Raw genomic sequence first — 18,730 nt, 5'->3', positions numbered from 1 at the left:
ATCCTTCCTCCATTGCATGCTTTTAGCCCCTTTATCAAATATAAGAAAGTTGTAGTTTTGTGGGTTGGTTTCTGTGTCCTCTATTCTGTACCATTGGTCCACCCGCCTGTTTTGGTACCAATACCATGCTGTTTTTGTTACTATTGCTCTGTAGTATAGTTTGAAGTCTGGTATCGCTATACCACCTGATTCACACTTCCTGCTTAGCATTGTTTTTGCTATTCTGGGTCTTTTATTTTTCCATATGAATTTCATGATTGCTTTCTCTATTTCTACAAGAAATGCAATTGGGATTTTGATTGGCATTGCATTAAACCTATAGAGAACTTTTGGTAATATCGCCATTTTGATGATGTTAGTTCTGCCTATCCATGAACAGGGTATATTTTTCCATCTTCTAAGATCTTCTTCTATTTCTCTCTTTAGGGTTCTGTAGTTTTCATTGTATAAGTCTTTCACCTCTTTTGTTAGGTTGATTCCCAAGTATTTTATTTTTTTTTTTGAGGATATTGTGAATGCAGTGTTTTTCCTCATTTCCATTTCAGAGGATTTGTCGCTGATATACGGGAATGACTTTGATTTATGCGTGTTGATTTTATATCCTGCCACTTTGCTGAATTCATTTATTAGCTCTAATAGTTTCTTTATAGATCCTTTTGGGTCTGCTAGGTATAGAATCATGTCATCTGCAAATAGTGATAATTTAAGTTCTTCTTTTCCTATTTTTATGCCTTTAATTTCTTTCGTCTGTCTAATTGCTCTGGCCAGTGTTTCGAGAACTATGTTGAACAGAAGTGGTGAGAGAGGGCATCCCTGTCTTGTTCCAGAATTTAGAGGGAATGCCTTCAATTTTTCTCCATTCAGAATGATGCTAGCCTGGGGCTTAGCGTAGATTGCTTTTACAATGTTGAGGTATGTTCCTGTTATCCCTATTTTTTCGAGAGTTTTGAACAAAAAGGGATGCTGTACTTTGTCGAATGCTTTTTCCGCATCTATCGAGATGATCATATGGTTCTTATTTTTAAGTCTATTGATGTGGTGGATAACATTTATTGATTTCCGTATATTGAACCAGCCTTGCATCCCAGGGATGAATCCTACTTGATCATGGTGTACAATTTTTTTGATATGATTTTGTATCCGATTTGCCAGAATTTTATTGAGGATTTTTGCGTCTAGGTTCATTAGAGATATAGGTCTGTAGTTTTCTTTCTTTGAAGTATCTTTGTCTGGTTTAGGAATCAGTGTGATGTTGGCCTCGTAGAATGAATTTGGAAGTTCTCCCTCTTTTTCTATTTCCTGAAATAGCTTGAAAAGTATTGGTATTAGTTCCTCTTTAAAGGTTTTGTAAAACTCTGCTGTATACCCATCCGGTCCTGGGCTTTTCTTAGTTGGTAATCTTTTGATGGTTTCTTCTATTTCCTCAATTGATATTGGTCTGTTTAGGTTGTCTATATCCTCCTGTCTCAATCTGGGCAGATCGTATGACTTAAGAAATTTATCGATGCCTTCACTATCTCTATTTTATTGGAGTATAAGGATTCAAAATAATTTCTGATTATCTTCTGTATTTCTGAAGTGTCTGTTGTGATATTGCCTTTTTCATCCTGTATGCTAGTAATTTGAGTTCTCTCTCTTCTTCTCTTTGTTAGCATGGCTAAGGGTCTGTCGATCTTATTTATTTTTTCAAAGAACCAACTTTTAGTTTTATCAATTTTTTCAATAGTTTCTTTTGTTTCGATTTCATTAATTTCAGCTCTGATTTTAATTATTTCTTGCCTTCTACTTCTTTTGCTGTTATTTTGCTCTTCTTTTTCTAGGATTTTGAGATGAAGTATGAGATCATTTATTTGTTGGTTTTTTCTTTTTTTAAGGAATGAACTCCATGCAATGAATTTTCCTCTTAGAACTGCTTTCAATGTGTCCCATAGATTCCGATATGTTGTGTCTGTGTTTTCATTTATCTCTAAGAATTTTTTAATTTCCTCCTTAATGTCTTCTTCAGTAACCTGTTGTTCATTCTCCAAGTGATGCATGATTTTTCCTTCCTTCTTTTATCGTTGATTTTCAGTTTCATTCCATTATGATCAGATAAGATGCATGGTATTATCTCTACTCCTTTATATTGTCTAAGAGTTGCCCTGTTCCATAATATATGATCTGTTTTGAGAAGGATCCATGTGCTGCTGAGAAAAAAGTGTAACTGCTTGATGTTGGGTGGTATATTCTATATATGTCCATTAAGTCTAGGTTGTTAATTGTGTTATTGAGTTCTATAGTTTCCTTATTCAACTTTTGTTTGGAAGATCTGTCCAGTGGTGAGAGAGGTGTGTTGAAGTCTCCCATGATTATTGTATGGTGGTCTATTAGACTCTTGAACTTGAGAAGAGTTTGTTTGATGAACATAGCTGCACCATTGTTTGGGGCATATATATTTATGATTGTTATGTCTTGTTGGTGTATGGTTCCCTTGAGCAGTATGTAGTGTCCCTCTTTATCCCTTTTGATTAACTTTGGCTTGAAATCTATTTTATTTGATATGAGTATGGACACTCCTGCTTGTTTCCGAAGTCCATATGAGTGATATGATTTTTCCCAACCTTTCACCTTCAGTCTATGTATGTCTTTTTCTATCAAATGCGTCTCCTGTAGGCAGCATATTGTTGGGTCATGTTTTGTGATCCATTCTACTAGCCTGTGTCTCTTAATTGGTGAGTTTAAGCCATTAACATTTAGGGTTATTATTGAGATATGGGTTATCCTTCCAGCCATATTTGTTTATTTATGTTACTGAATATGGTTTGTTTTCCTCTTTGATTATTTTCCCCCCTTTACTGTCCTACCTCCCACTGTTGGTTTTCATTGTTATTTTCCATTTCCTCTTCCTGTAATGTTTTGCTGAGGATTTTTTGGAGAGATGGTTTTCTAGCTGCAAATTCTTTTAACTTTTGTTTATCGTGGAAGGTTTTAATTTCATCTTCCATCTTGAAGCTCAATTTTGCTGGATACACAATTCTTGGTTGGAACCCATTTTCTTTCAGTGTTTGAAATATGTTATTCCAGGATCTTCTAGCTTTCAAAGTCTGTGTTGAGAGATCAGCTGTTATCCTGATTGGTTTACCCCTAAATGTAATCTGTTTCCTTTCTCTTGTAGCTTTTAAAATTCTCTCCTTATTCTGTATGTTGGGCATCTTCATTATAATGTGTCTAGGTGTGGATCTCTTATGATTATGCACATTCGGCGTCCTGTAGGCTTCTAGGATTTGGGATTCTGTCTCATTCTTCAAGTCTGGGAAGTTGTCTCGTATTATTTCATTGAATAGATTGCTCAGTCCTTTGGTTTGGACCTCTATACTTTCCTGTATCCCAATGACTCTTAAGTTTGGTCTCTTTATGTTATCCCATATCTCTTGGATGTTCTGCTCATGGTTTCTTAACTGTCTTGCTGAGCTGTCTATGTTCTTTTCAAGTTGAAATACTTTGTCTTCATTGTCTGATGTTCTATCTTCTAAGTGTTCTACTCTGTTGGTGGTATTCTCAATTGAGTTTTTAAGTTGGTTTATTGCTTCCTGCCTTTCTAGGATTTCTGTTTGTTTGTTTTTTATAACTTCTATCTCCCTGTATAGTTGATCTTTTGCTTCCTGGATTTGTTTGTGTATTTCATTGTTGAAGAGATCTTTCATTGTCTGATTTTGCTGTCTAATGTCTTCCTTGAGACTCCAGATCATCTGATCTCCTGAATTCTTTATCTGACATTCCATCTTCTGCAGGAATTACCTCTTTATCTGACATTCCATCTGCTCCAGGAATTACCTCTTCTAACGTTGAGTTGACCTGCATTGCTTGTGGTCCTTTCTTTCCTTGTCTCTTCATACTGTTCGCATTTCTTTCTGCTTACTGAGACTGTTGTGTTGTTGAATTTTCCCCCTGTGTATTTGTATTACTCTTGTATAGTTGCTAAGTCTCCCGCGCAGGCGCCGGCAGGGGCTCTGCTCCTCCTCCAATTGGGGCGCTGTGCCTACCACATCGGCAGGCCCCTAGGTCTGTTCTGCTGGTTGGTAGCAGGTGCGCCTACCTTGCAGGCGCGTGGGGCGGCTCTGCCACTCCCAGGTTGCTGGGCGTGACCTGCTGGTGGGTTGCAGGTCCGGCTACCTTGCAGGCACGGGGGAAGGGCGCACACCTATTTGTTTTTAGACAGTTACGCGAAATGGATGACGTAATGCTTGGGATGAAAGTTGGGGGGAAGGGGAAGGTAGGTGCTCTTGAAAGGAAAGAAGGAGAGGGAGATAGATAGCATAGAGGAGAATGGAAAGAGCCGTAAAACTTGGAAGGGGAGAGAGAGAGGGAAAAGGGAGAGAAAAAGTTAAAATGAAATAGCAAATAAAATTAGGTCTTAGAGATCCATTTTCTTCTCTTCCCGTAGGCAAAGCTGTGCCCTCTGGGCTGAGTTTTGCCCTCAATGTGTCAACAACAATCCCTGTAAGGCGGTTCCTGGGAGTCTCTCAATCCTGTTGGTCCTGAGCCGTTTCACTTCTACGGCCCCTCCTCCCCATCCTCCTGCCAGCCAGCCAGGTCCTGCTCTCCGGAGGCAATTCACCAAGGATTTGGTTACACTTTCAGCCCCACCGAGTGCTCTATTTCCCTAACTACTGAGCGCTCTCGTTGTCATTCATCTAAGCCCCAGTGCTGTGGAGCTGTAGTCTGGGAGTCAGTTGTTTAATTTTTCCGGACCCCTTTGGTGGGCACACCTTCGGAATCTGGCAGCTAAGACCATTGGTGTCGCTGCTGGAGGTAATAGGATTTGGGGGTCTAGGATCCCCTCTACTTCCCTCAGCCCCTACAGTCACAACCACACTGCTGGCGGTAGGAGGAGTTGGGGGTCTGGAGTGTCCTCTGTTTCCCTCCGCCCCTACTGTCACTCCCTCTCAGTTCTCGGTTGGGGGATTTGGGGGTGGGGAGTCTTCTCTGTTTCCCTCTGCCCCTACAGTCACGCCCTCGTCACTGGCAGTAGGGGGAGTTGGGGGTCAAGAGTCCTTTGGCCCTTAGGGTCACGCCCACGGAGAGATTTTGAAGTTTCCCGGTTGTTTGTATCTGATGTGGGTGGGAGTCACACACCTGCTAAAGTAGATTCCGCTGGGAAGGAATCTCTTTGGCCGAACTTTGGTGACTTCCCCTCTCTGCTATGGCGGGCCCCTGGCTCCTTCCCGGAGTGTCCGAAGGGAGGGGTGGAACTGGTTTGTCTCTGGTCTGACACAATCTCTGGTTTTAGTTCCCAGTTCGCCATTTTGTAAAGGGTTGGTTAGATTCCCTTCAAGCTGTCTCAGGGGGGGAGCTGTTTGCCGGGTGGGCGGGGCTGTTAGTCGATCTGGGAGGGTACGGGCTATCTGCTGGGCCAGGCGGGGACACTTCTTGCTGCGCCGGGCTGCCGGTAGAGCCGGGCAGCTGCGGCTGCGTGGCTAAGATCCGGGCAGGTGGAGTGGCCGTTCGCTGAGCGAGAGCGGGGCCTCTCGGGACGGCGAGGTGTCGGGTGCTGTCTGCGGGTTCGGGCGGGCCGTGCCGCTCGGGGCCTCCGGCGGCTTTCTGAAGCGGCTGGTGGCTGCGGGACTTGACCTCCGCGCCCGCGTGGCCGGTCAAGATCCACTTGTCTGGGACAAACTGACACTTCTAATAAACCTACCAATTCCCGGCAGGTCCCCTCTTCACGGAATTTTGCTGGAAGTTCCTCAGTAGGTAGAGTGCCGCTGTTCCAATGGGTCTTTCTGATCCCGTTAATGTGGAGACATTGGAATCGCTGCTTCCTCGCTGGCGGCCATGTTGGATCCCCTTTGATAAGAATTTATAAATAAAATTGTGGAGAATTTCCATCTTAGCAATATTGAGTTCTTCAGTCCATGAATATGATAGGTATCCATTTTACTTAGATCTTTCTTTAATTTTCTCATTAATGTTTTATGCCTTTCATTATAGCGATTTTAAAGGCCTTTTGTTAAAGTTATTCCTAAGTGTTTTGTGGAGTTTTTTTGGGGGGGAAAGATGGGGTATTATTACAAATAGAATTGGTTTTGAATTTTTATTTTCTGTTTATATATTACTAGTGTATAAGAATATAATTAATTTTAATTTATTAATTTTGTATCTTATAGACTTGTTATATTAATTTAGTTATAATAATTATTTTGTAGACTTCTTGAGATTTTCTATGTGAACAATAATGTCTACAAGTTTGAACTGGGCATTTTGTGTGTTTATTAGGACATCAGTTCAGTGGGGGAAAAAATGATAGAAATGGGATTCCTTGCCTTGTTCCTGGTTTTATTGAGGAAAAAATTCATCCTTTATTCATTAAATATAATGTTAGCAATGCCCTTTATTTACGAAGTTCCCTTTTATTTCTAGTTTCTGAGAATTTTTATCATGAATGGATATTGAAATTTGTCAATTTTTTTCTGGAATCTTTGAACCAATCATATGATTTTCTCTAATGTAGTGAACTACATTAATTTAGTTTCAAGTTTTAAATGTTGCATTTCTGGAATAAGCCTGTATTGATTAAAATATATTTTCCTTTTTGTATCTTGTTGCATTTTATCTGATGATAAGGAATTTTTTTGGCATTGTATTTATTAGGGATCTAAAGATGTGATTTGTCCAATATCTGAATTTATTTTATCTTTTTTTTTTTTGAACCAGGGATTGAACTCAGTGCGCTTTACCACTGAGCCATATCTCCAGCTCTTTTTATCATTTATTTTGGGACACTGTCTCAATAAGTTGCTTAGGGCCTTGGTAATTAGTGAGGCTGGCCTCAAACTTGCAATCCTCGGGCTCACCCTGGAATTAGAGATGAGGACCCCCATGCCCAGCCTGAATTGTTTTTATATATACATTGATTGTTTTTTCCCTAGAGAGTGGTCACATTTTCCTGCCTCTTCATATATTGGGTAATATCGTATAGTATCCTGGAAATTGTGAGTGTAACTTGGTAGAATCTTTAGGTTTTATTACTTTGAAGAGTGATATTCTTATTTTAGCAGATAGTTAACTTGGTTAAGCTTAAACTGTCATGTCTCCAATGGGCATTGTTCAGATTCTGGTTTGTTTTTTTTTTTTACTCTTAGCCACAGGCAGCTTTCTGTTTATCTCATGCTTATGTAGTTTTGGGTTTAGAGAATTCCATTGAATTTAAACAGAATTTGGGGTGCCCATTCCTGGGTTCCTCCATTTTGGCATTCTTTTTTTTTTTTTTTTTTTTTTAAAGAGAGAGGGAGAGGGAGAGGGAGGGAGGGAGAGAGAGAGAGAGAGAGAGAGAGAGAGAGAATTTTAATATTTTATTTTTTAGTTATTGGCAGACACAACATCTTTGTTTGTATGTGGTGCTGAGGATCGAACCCGGGCCGCACGCATGCCAGGCGAGCGCGCTACCGCTGAGCCACATCTCCAGCCCTGGCATTCTTGATTATCTTATTTTTTTCCCTTTGTTTATTCCATCTGGGCAGATAAGTTGGCTTTCTTTTGAAGTTTGCAGCCATTTTCAGAACAAAGCCATAGAAAAGGGAAAATTTACTGTGGTGTTTGCTTACACCAAGTTTTGACCTCTCTTCAAAATAATGCCACTATTGATTAGTCTCCAGAACCCTCAAATACTAGCTTTTAGCATTTAAAACTCCTGTACATTTTATTTTATATATATTGTGCTTTATCTCTTTAGCTAGGCCAGGGTTCCAGACCTCATATTGCCACTGAGTCTATGAAATTAATGGAGAGGATGAAGTAATTTGTAAAGAAGTCTTTTCTCTTTCTTAGGGGTTGATAAGGTGTAAGTACAATGGAAAGATCCTAGAAATGACATGTAAAAGCAATTGTAAGCCTGGCATGGTGACTCACAACTGTTATCCTAGCAGATGGGGAGACTAAAGCAGGAGGATTGTGAGTTCAAAGCCAGCCTCAGCAAAAGCGAAGCCTAAGCAACTCAGTGAGACCCTGTCTCCAAATAAAATACATAATAGGGCTTGGGATGTGGCTCAGTGTGGAGTGCCCCTAAGTTCAATCCCTGGTCCCTCCAGCCCCCCCGTGCTAAAAAAAAAAAAAAAAAAGCAATTGGTAAACTTTAGGACAACTTCCATAGTTCTAGAACATTTTTAGATTGTTAATTATTTCCAGTTTGAGGAAATATACATGAGGATAAAATATGCCTTAAGACACCAATTTTCAACTTTTTGATCTTAAGACCCCTTTATACTCTTCATTTGTGATAATCTCAAAATAACATGGGTTATGCTATTGATATTTATTATACTAGAAATTAAATAATTAATTACCTAATTAATTTCAAAATAACAATAATCTATTATGTTAATGTAAGAATACATTTTTATGAAAAATACGTGTTTTTTCTAAAATGAATTGAGTTGCATTATTTTAAGTTTTGTGAATTTAACTTCATTAAAGTTCATTTCTAGTTTAATAAACTACCTGGATTCTCACATCTGCTATTGTGATATCTATTGTGATATCTCAAATCTTGTAGATTCCGACACATTCTACTTTTATACTTATGAGAAAGTGAGAGTGAAAAAGGACATAACAGTATTATTATGAATATATTTGGAAACTTCATGATTCCTAGGGTAATGTTTTTAATTCCAGTGTGATCTGAGATAATATTCATTTCCATTAATGTGTTATTTATAGGTTAACTGTCATTCTAAAATTAATGTTTAATATTGCCCATGATTTTCTTGCTAAAGACCCATAAATAGGAATCTGTGCTTGAAAATAAATGGACGTTTGTGATTTTCAGTTCTGATACAGTGTTGTATAAAAAAACAGCTAAAATCCAAATAAAAATGATACACGGGAGATAAATATGTGACATTAGTCACACTTGGAATAAACACATAAATAGAACAAAGAAACCCATTAGAAGATATGGGATATTAAGATCTTTGAGCAACTTGTCTTGAATTATTTAAGAGGAAACAGAACCAGATCCCTCATGGGCAGGGTTAATATACTCTACTTATCAGAAATGAAAGCCAACAGTTCTGGCTTTGAATTACTTGATATATTTCTGTAAATGGGCCAGTTTCCGCACACGGACCATAACACAAACACAGTATGCGCACGCCGTCCTGTATTAGCTTAGTATTTGTATTAACTTGTAATTTTAGTTCTTTGAATCTTGAAAACATTCCTAATTTCAGTGTGTATCCTGGAATAGAACAGGTTAACCCCCAGCCAGGCATAGTCCTCTTTTCTGAAGAGTTGCTTTTCTTTCTGCTTATTTTCTTTCTCTGCTTAGGTAGAATTCAATATGCATTTTTTGTGGAAAATTTTAGAAGAAATTGATCACTTAGCTCTTTGTGGAAAAAGGTTACTTCCTAAGACTTTATCTGTTTTTTTCTTTCCCTTCAGTGATAAAAGAAGATCCTTGGCTTCCTGATCACTCTATATGATTGCTGAAGAAAAAGCAAATTTTGTCTTAGTTTCTTTTTCTTTCATGATAAGCAACCTCACTGACTTATTCTCCTCAATTTTTAAAATTATAAAATGCACAATCAAGTTTATGATCTCAATCATTTTTAAATGACTAATTAAGTGGTATTAAGTACATTATAATGTTGTGCAATCAACATCACCATCTATCTCCAAAGCTCTTTCTGTCTTGTAAAACTTAAAACTCTATGCCCATTCTCGATTACTTCCAAGCCCTGGCAACCACCATTCTATTTTCTGTTCCTATGATTTTGACTATTTTAGTCCTTAATAAGTGGTACCATCATATGTCTTTTTATAACTGGTTTATTTCACTTTGTTAATTTTCTTAAGGTTTATTCCTGTTATTGCATATTGCTGAATTTCCTTCCTTTTTAAGGCTAATATTCTATTGGAGATATATATTTAGACTTTATTACTTCGTTCTTTCTTTAGTTTGGCAGGACAAAAAGTCTTTTGATTATAGTAGATCTAAACTCACAGAAAGCAGAAAACATGTCAGATTCATCTAGGAGCACATCCCTCATAAATATTCATCTAGAAGTCCCTCATAAATTTTCACTGTGTTCAGAAAATTTACTTAGGAATATTCTTTGTAAAGCCATATTTCACAGACTTTTAAGCCTAATATAATGATTGGAAATAGCTCTTGTTTTTGTGGCTTGAATGTCTTTAATGGATTATGATACCATCTGTTTAGAATCAGTATTTCAGAGATAAAGAAGAAAGCATTTGGGGTGAGAAATGATTGCTATAACTTACTTTTAACACAAGTTCCAGAAATCATTTTCCATGCTCCTTGTTTCAACAAGACCATAGCATAGTGCATCTTAGTTCCCAGACTTTCTCATTGTCTAGAAATCGAATCATGTTCTGACTATTTTCTTTTTAAGTTTTTCACCAGCTTATTTCAATTCTTGGTAACTTTTTTAATTTATTTAATGGATTGGGTTTTTTTTCTATCTTAATTTTGATTAGGTATTTTATACCTCTGGAAGGAGATAAGAATTTTTTAAGTTTTTCACCAGCTTATTTCAATTCTTGGTAACTTTTTTAATTTATTTAATGGATTGGGTTTTTTTTCTATCTTAATTTTGATTAGCTATTTTATACCTCTGGAAGGAGATAAGAATTTATTAGGTGATCAGAGCTAAAATTACTGAAACATTTTTTTCTTTACTAATAATTTTGTATCTTGTATTACAATATCAGGAAAGGAACCCAAGATATTTTGTAGTGTTTTGGGGCTCTTAGAACCATACCTAGACTTAAGATGTGCTTCTACTCTTATTCTTGGCTTATTTCTATAGTCTTTTCATTAAAATGATAGGGCTGATAATTAAGTTACTTGAGAATTAAGGTTTGATGAATATTAAACCATTATTCATTTGAAACATTGCTAATGAATAATTATTTATAGTCATGAATTTTCTATTCATAAATTTACCTGTGATTTTATTTACTTAGAAAAAAGAAAGTGAATGCCTGCAATTAAAAATTTTGGTGCTTCGCAATGAACTGGAAAGACAGAAGAAAGCTTTGGGACGGGAAGTAGCATTACTGCATAAGCAACAAATTGCATTACAGGACAAAGGTGAGTTGAAACCCCATATAAACAGTGTAACTTCCACATTCAGTAGGTTTTCTACATAGGCTCAAATAGTTATCTTTGTATAAATATATTGATAGGACAATCTTTAATTTTAAAAGTATTTTTGAGGAATTTTGAAGTTGATATACACAGAAGAGTATACAGATTCATACATACATATGTACAGCTTGAATTTTCACAAAGTGAATGCACCCATCTAAGTAGACCCTTACATCAAGAAACAGCATTGCCAAGACCCCCAAACCTTAGAAGCCTTCACTTCCTCCCTTCCATTCAGTACATCTCCAAACAGATCAACCATTACTCTGACATATTAAACCAAAGATTGGTTTTACCTAATTTTGAACTTTATAGAAATAAAATCATATGTAGTTGCCTTCTGTTAAGTCTGTTGAGGACCCTCTGTTCTGTTCCATTAATTTGGTTTTCTACCACAGTTTCACCGTTTGAATTTTCTTCATGTTATAATAGGTATTAATATGTGTTAAAGTTCTTAAGTATATTGTTGTTTTTTAAGTTCATCTTTGTTATTTTATGACCTTTTGCATTTTCATTGAATTTCTACACAAAGAAAAAAAAATTTTTGCAAGGAGTTTGAGGGAACTGCTTTGAGTATATTTATCAATATAGTTGCGGTTAATAGAATCTTTACAATAAATCTGTTGTCCCAAGAAAATGATGTATTTCTTTGTTTATTAGATCTTCTTCAGAAAACATTATTGAAATAAAGTAGTTGTTAGTATGTGGATTTTCTCATGATTAATTGAATTTATTTTTGATTTTTTATATTTTATGACACTATTGTAAGTATCTTTAAGTTTTATTTTCTACATGTTGCTGCTGTATAGATATATAATTAAATTTTTAAAGTAATACTGATTTTTTTTAAAGAGAGAGTGAGAGAGGAGAGAGAGAGAGAGAGAGAGAGAGAGAGAGAGAGAGAGAGAGAGAGAGAATTTTTAATATTTATTTTTTAGTTCTCGGCGGTCACAACATCTTTGTTGGTATGTGGCGCTGAGGATCGAACCCGGGCCGCACGCATGCCAGGCGAGCGCGCTACCGCTTGAGCCACATCCCCAGCCCCTGATTTTTTATTATATTGCATTTGAAGAAAAATTTACCAGAAGCCTGATCCAAAGATTAGCATTTGTTAATGTTAGAATTCTGACCTTGCAACCATAGTTCTTGCTATGATTATTTATTTGTTATAATTTGATGACACTGTAATCAAATAATTAAATTGTAATTTCATTATAGTTTAACTTTAATTATATTACAAAGATATCAAAATTGCAAAAAAAAAATTGTTGTTGTTTTGATACCAGGAATTGAACACAGAGATGCTTAGCCACTGGGCCACATCCCAGACCTTTTTATTTTTATTTTTAATATTATTTTTTAGTTGTAGTTGGACACAATGCCTTTGTTTCACTTATTTATTTATGTGGTGCTGAAGGTCTCGCATGTGCGAGGCGAATGCTATACCACTGAGCCACAATCCCAGCCCTAGCCTTTTTAATATTTTATTTAGAGACAGGGTCTTGCTGAGTTGCTCAGGGCCTAAGTTGCTGAGGCTGATTTTGAACTCATGATTCTCCTGCCTCAGCCTCCTGAGCCACTGGGATTACAAGCATGTGCCACCATGCCTGGCACAAAAATTTTAAACATATTTACTGAAGTCTAATTTACGTACCTATAAGTCACCATTTTAAAGTATATTATTAAGTCTTTTTTTAGTTAATTCTCAGGATTGTGCAGTATTCACAACTCAGTATTTAATTTTTGCTAATTTCTTCTAAAAGAAAACTGATACCTATTAGGCTTCATTCCATATTCCCCCTATTTCCAATCCTAAGGGAACACTAATCTATTTTCTGCCTCTATGATTTACCTATTCTGGGGATCTCACATAAATGGAATTATATACTATATGGTATTTTCACGAGCAACTTCATTCATTTAGCATATTTTTGAAATATTTTCAACCATACTGTTAGTATGTATCAGTACTTCTATAAATTTAATAAAGTATTAAATTATATGTACATACTACATTTTATATATCCATTCATCAATTAATCGATATTCGGGTTGTTTTCACTTTTTCATTCTCATGAATAGTGCTGCTATAAAGTGTTTTAGTCCTACTGATGTTGTTAATCTATGGACCATACTTCATATACAAAGGATATGTATGATATGACAAATTTTTAAACTGAAGTGATCTTTAAAAATAGGAATAAAACAGTTTTATATCATACTTCGGTGGGTTTCTGTACCATTAAATTTCAACCCAAAATGCTTTACAAAAGCCTCCTATGGTTCACCTCAACTGGAATACTTGAGCCACACTAAACTTCTTTTAGTTCCTTAAATAAGCTTTGCTATGTCTCATCTGCATTCAGTCCTTTGCTTAAATGCTAAGCATTCACTCTACCACTAAGCTACATCCCCAGTTTTTATATGTTTTTGAGATAAGTATTAGTTTGTATTTCCCTGAAAATATTAGAATCATTAAAAGGTTAGGATCTAGTTGACACTGTTTCCTCATGTAAGTAGGAGATAGAGAGGTGCTGTTGGATTCACTCTGTGCCCACTGGAGTCTCTGTAGACTGGAATGATCACATCCGGGGAGTGGGAAAGAGGAGGTAGCTGGATGCAGATCATCAAATATATTTATTGGTAGATCCTATATTAAAGTAGATTATAGGGATTGACCTAGTAACCAGAGACATTCTATGATATAGGCACTTGGTTCTGAGTCCATGAGCTCAATTAGAATATAAAATCACTAATATATGATATCTAATCTTTACTTTGCTACTGATTTTTGTAGACTGACTCTAAAGGAATTATTTAACTTCTGCATCTTTTTAAACATCTGTTCCATAAGGCTAACAGCCCATAATAGTGCTATAGGAATTAATTTTTATAAATATTTGGAAGAAACCAGGTGCCTATTATATATTTTATGTTTTTATTCATAAAAATCCAATGCAGCAGAATGATTTATTGGAAAGAAGATAGAGAATTTCTGTCCATTTTGCTTACTTGCTGAATGGCCCCATCACTCTGAAGAACTTTATTACTCTCTACACCCATGTTTTCCCTTCCTGTACCTCGGAGATGGTAGTTCTCAACTTGTGATCTAGAGCAACTTCCAGCTGAGTCGTGACTGATCTTTTCAGTATTAAGTATATATTTTCATTTCTGGAAGATTTTAGTAATTTAACTCATGATATTTAATTAAAAAAATAAAAACAGACTTCCCCTCATTGGTGTCTGAAGTCATAGGACTTTCCCACTAATTAATTCTGTTGTTTTACAGTCTTTTGTCCTAACCCAACCCCCATATCTTTTGGAGAAGCAACACTCTACCAAAATTAGTTTCTGGAAATTTGTTTTTAAAAATGATATGTAGGGCTGGGGATGTGGCTCAAGCGGTAGCGCGCTCGCCTGGCATGCGTGCGGCCTGGGTTCGATTCTCAGCACCACATACCAACAAAGATGTTGTGTCCGCCGAGAACTAAAAAATAAATATTAAAAAAATTCTCTCTCTCTTTCTCTCCCTCTCTCACTCTCTCTTTAAAAAAAAAAAAATGATATGTAAAGTTGCTTTTCAGCATCCTGGTGCTGCTACACTGCAGAGCCCATGTAGTAACCCAGCCAAGATGCTGGAGAAGACCCAAACCCAAGACTAGCCCACGGAGGATGAGAAAGTGAAGACCTTCATCTTCCAAGCAGAGATTGCCTGTTGATGTTATTGATGATCAACATTTTCTCCTCAAAGAGATCTTCCTGTGGGAGCTGATTTCCAGGTTGTCCAGTGCCCTGAACAAAATCAGATATGATAACTTGACAGATCCAGTAAGCTAGACTCTGGGAAGGAGCTGCACATCAATCTCATGCCAAACAAATAAAACCAAACCCTCACAATTGTGGTTACTGGAACTGGAATGACTAAGGCTGACCTGATCAATAACCTTGGTACTATAGACAAGTGTGGGTCCAAAGCCTTCATGGAGGCTTTGCAGGCTGGTACAGACATCCCCATGATTGGCCAGTTCAGTGTCAGCTTTTATTCTGTGTGTCTGGTTGCTGAGAAAGTGACTGTGATCACCAAACACAATAATGATAAGCAGTATCCCTAGGAGTCCTCTGCAGGGGGCTCCTTTACTGTCAGTACTGACATAGGGGAACCAGTGGGTGGTAGCACAAAGATTGTCCTTCATCTGAAAGAAGATCAAATTGAGTACTTGGGGAAAAGAAGAATAAAGGCAATTGTGAAGAACATTCCCAGTTTATTGGCTATCCCATTACTCTCTTTGTGGAAAAGGGACGTGATAAAGAAGTCAGTGATGATGAGGCTAAAGAATACGATAAAAAGGAGGGAAAAGAAAAAGGAGCCTGTGACAAACCTGAAATTGAAGATGTTGATTCTGATGAAGAAGAAGAAAAGAAGGATAGTGACAAGAAGATTAAGGAGAAGTATATCAATTATGAAGAACTCAATAAAACAAAGCCCATTTGGAATAGAAATCCTGATGATATCACTAACATGGAGTACAGAGAGTTGTATAAGAGCTTGATCAGTGATTGGGAAAATCACTTGGCAGTGAAGCATTTTTCTGTTGAAGGACAGTTGGAATTTAGAGGGGTTTGTTGTTGTTGTTTGTCCCAAGATGTGCTCCATTTGACCTCTTTGAAAACAGAAAGAAAAAGAACAACATTAACTTGTATGTATGCAGAGTTTTCATCATGGATAACTGTGAGGAGCTAATCCCTGAATATCTGAACTTCATTAGAGGAGTGATGAACTCTGAGGATCTTCTCTATATTTCCTGTGAATTGTTGCAACAAAGCAAAATTTTGAAAGTAATCATTAAGAATTTGGTTCAAAAAAATGCTTAGAACTGTTCACTGATCTGGCAGAAGATAAAGAGGCTCTCAGAGCTGTTACAATACTACCCTGTCTGCTTCTGGGAACAAGATGGTTTCTCTCAAGGAGTGTTTCACCAAAATGAAGCAAAACCAGAAACACATCTGCTGTATCCCAGGTGAGACCAAGAACCAGGTAGCTGACTCTGCCTGTGTGGAGTGTCTTTGAAGCATGGTTTAGAAGTGATCTATATGATCAAGCTCATCAATGAGTACTGTGTCCAACAACTCAAGGAATTTGAGGGAAAGACTTTAGTGTCTGTCACCAAAGAGGGCTTAGAGCTTCCAGAGAATGAAGAAGAGAAGAAACAAGAAGGAAAAAAAGACAAATTTTTTGAAAAACCTTTGCAAGATCATAAAGGACATCTTAGAGAAAAAGGTTGTGTCAAACTGATTGGTGACCCCCTCATGCTGTATCATTACAAGCATCTATGGCTGGACAGCAAACATGGAAAAAAATCATGAAATTCAAGCTCTGTAATCAGCTCAATAATGAGCTACATGGCAGCAAAGAAACACCTGGAGATAAACCCTGACCACTCCATTATTGAGACCTTAAGGCAAAAGGCACAGACTAACAAGAATGACTAGTCTGTGAAAGATCTGGTCACCTTGCTGTATGAAACTATGCTCTGGTCTTCTGACTTTGGTTTGGAAGATCCCCAGACCCATGCTAACAGGATGATCAAACTTAGTCTAGGTATTGATGACACCAGTGCTGCTGTAATGGAAGAAATGCCGCCTCTGGAAGGAGACGACGCACATTGAGCACTGAAGAAGTAGACTGAGCTTCTGAAGAACCACTCATACATGTGTTCCCTACTTCCCCTCATTCCTGATATGTTTTTTTTTTTAATATTTGTTTTTTAGTTGTAGTTGGACATAATACATTTATTTATTTATTTTTATGTGGTGCTGAGGATTGAACCCAGGGCCTTGCACATGCTAAGAGAGTCTACTGCTGAGCCACAACACCAGCCCTGTCATTCCTGATATGTTTCCATGGAATATTTTTGTTCTTTGTTTTTGTTAACATTTATTAAACAGTCTATATGGCATGACATACTACTTAAAGGAGAAATAAGATTTCTTCCTGCTTTAGGTGATACTATGATATTTTAGGCACTAAAGTAGAGATAGTAATGCTTTTTCTAGTTTCAGGCTGGCTTTTTTTAACCAGGTTGAGATGTTTGTTCTAAGACATGTAACCTATTGTTAACTTCGTAAAGTATTTGCTACCAAGTTGTATCGCTAAGTAGACCATACCAAATATTTGTACCTGAAATATTTTGTACCACTATAGACCTCAATGTTTAAAAGAAAAATATTTGTTAAAATGGCTTGAGTTTCATCTTGTTATGATCCATGTTTTAAACTTTCTATCCCTTGTAGTTACCCTCTGTGCATGTACGTCCTCTAGAACCAAGTATTTAAACTGAAACAACCTGCTGGGAGAAACTCTCCAGGACTTGTTTTCCAATGAAATATATTTAGAGGAACAAAACTATAAACCTTCCTAGGTGTTTTACAAAGCCTTTCAAAAAGTAGCTCATAAAAATAAATAAATAAATAAATAAAAGTAAAGCGTGTGAACGAAAATGTAGTACTCAAGTCAACAGTCAGTTTTCAAGAGTAATAAATACAGATGAGTTTTAAAAATGATATATAACATTGTTCTTAAGAAAATGTATTCAGTAGAATCTAGGGCTCTCATAAACAGATGCTGAGTGGTACCTAGAAAGCATTGTTAATTTTAGGAAGAAGCTACTTTTAATACAATTGGTTTCTTGATAATTAGAATAACACATATGTATTACTTTACGTCAGAACATTAATAAAGATTATCATATTTGATCCTCAAAACATCCCTGAAAGCTAAGTAGGGCAAATGTTGGTACCTTCATTTTATCTATGAGGTAATGCAAAGTAAATGACTTGGCCAGAAACACACAGAAAATTGGGAGCAAAGATGAGATATGGACCCAGTTCAACTTCACGTTCTGGGTTTTGACTTCAAGTTCTGTGCTTTTTTCAGTATTTCATTTCACCTAAAACCTTGAAAAGTACATTCATTTGAATCCCACATAAATTCTGTGAAACAGCTCTTACTGAACTCCTGTAACATGCCAGATATTTTAGATGTTAAAATAGTCCTTGCTAGGTGCGGTGGTGCGTGCCTATAATCCCAGCAGCTATGAAGGCTAAGGCAGGAAAATCGTGATTTCAAAGCCAGCCTCGGCAAAAGCAAGATGCTAAGCAACTCAGTGAGACCCTGTCTCTAAATAAAATATAAAACAGGGCTGGGGATGTGGCTTAGTGGTCCAGTGCCCCCGAATTCATTCTGGTTACCCCTGCCCCCACCAAATAGTCCTTGAAGATGATTCTTACTCCCTTTTCCCAAATGAGAAAAACTGGAACTCAAATACTTCCCAATATTACAATCAAGTGATAGATAAAGATACAGATTCAAATAAAGTTTCTCTGATCCTAAAGCCTTTCTTGTTTCCACCAAATAAGATTGTTCTTTCTTTAGTATGTCTGACTTTGTAAACTGACAGTTTATTATGTTTCCATCTGGCCCATGGACCAAGAGCTAGAGAACCTTTTCTGCTTTATTCCTTTTCATTCTAGGAAATAATGATTAAGTGAATCTTCCCCAAAGATTCCTTTGGTTTGTTAGCACTT

At 36.9% G+C, this 18,730-nt stretch overlaps 1 protein-coding gene and 1 pseudogene across 4 annotated transcripts in view; both read left to right on the top strand.

Annotated features, from left to right (window-relative positions):
• Window positions 1-18,730, top strand: part of UVRAG (UV radiation resistance associated) — a 320,231-nt gene that overhangs the window by 154,758 nt on the left and 146,743 nt on the right. For all 3 annotated transcript variants that reach the window (XR_014017941.1, XM_081260421.1, XM_081260422.1), the window contains exon 8: window positions 10,963-11,089. Coding sequence is in view for 2 of the 3 variants with exons in the window: in XM_081260421.1 (XP_081116547.1) it covers window positions 10,963-11,089 (127 nt within the window). In the remaining variant the exon portion in view is untranslated. The remainder of the gene's footprint in view (window positions 1-10,962; window positions 11,090-18,730) is intronic.
• LOC308642279 (heat shock protein HSP 90-alpha-like) lies at window positions 14,779-16,833 on the top strand (annotated as a pseudogene). Its single transcript has one exon. The product of its transcript is annotated as a heat shock protein HSP 90-alpha-like (transcript).

The sequence above is a fragment of the Spermophilus citellus genome, assembly GCF_964194105.1.
Source record: "Spermophilus citellus genome assembly, chromosome: 2".
NCBI lineage: Eukaryota > Metazoa > Chordata > Mammalia > Rodentia > Sciuridae > Spermophilus > Spermophilus citellus.
The sequence above is the reverse complement of the archived record's forward strand: the minus strand, read 5'-3'. Positions and strand labels throughout refer to the sequence as shown.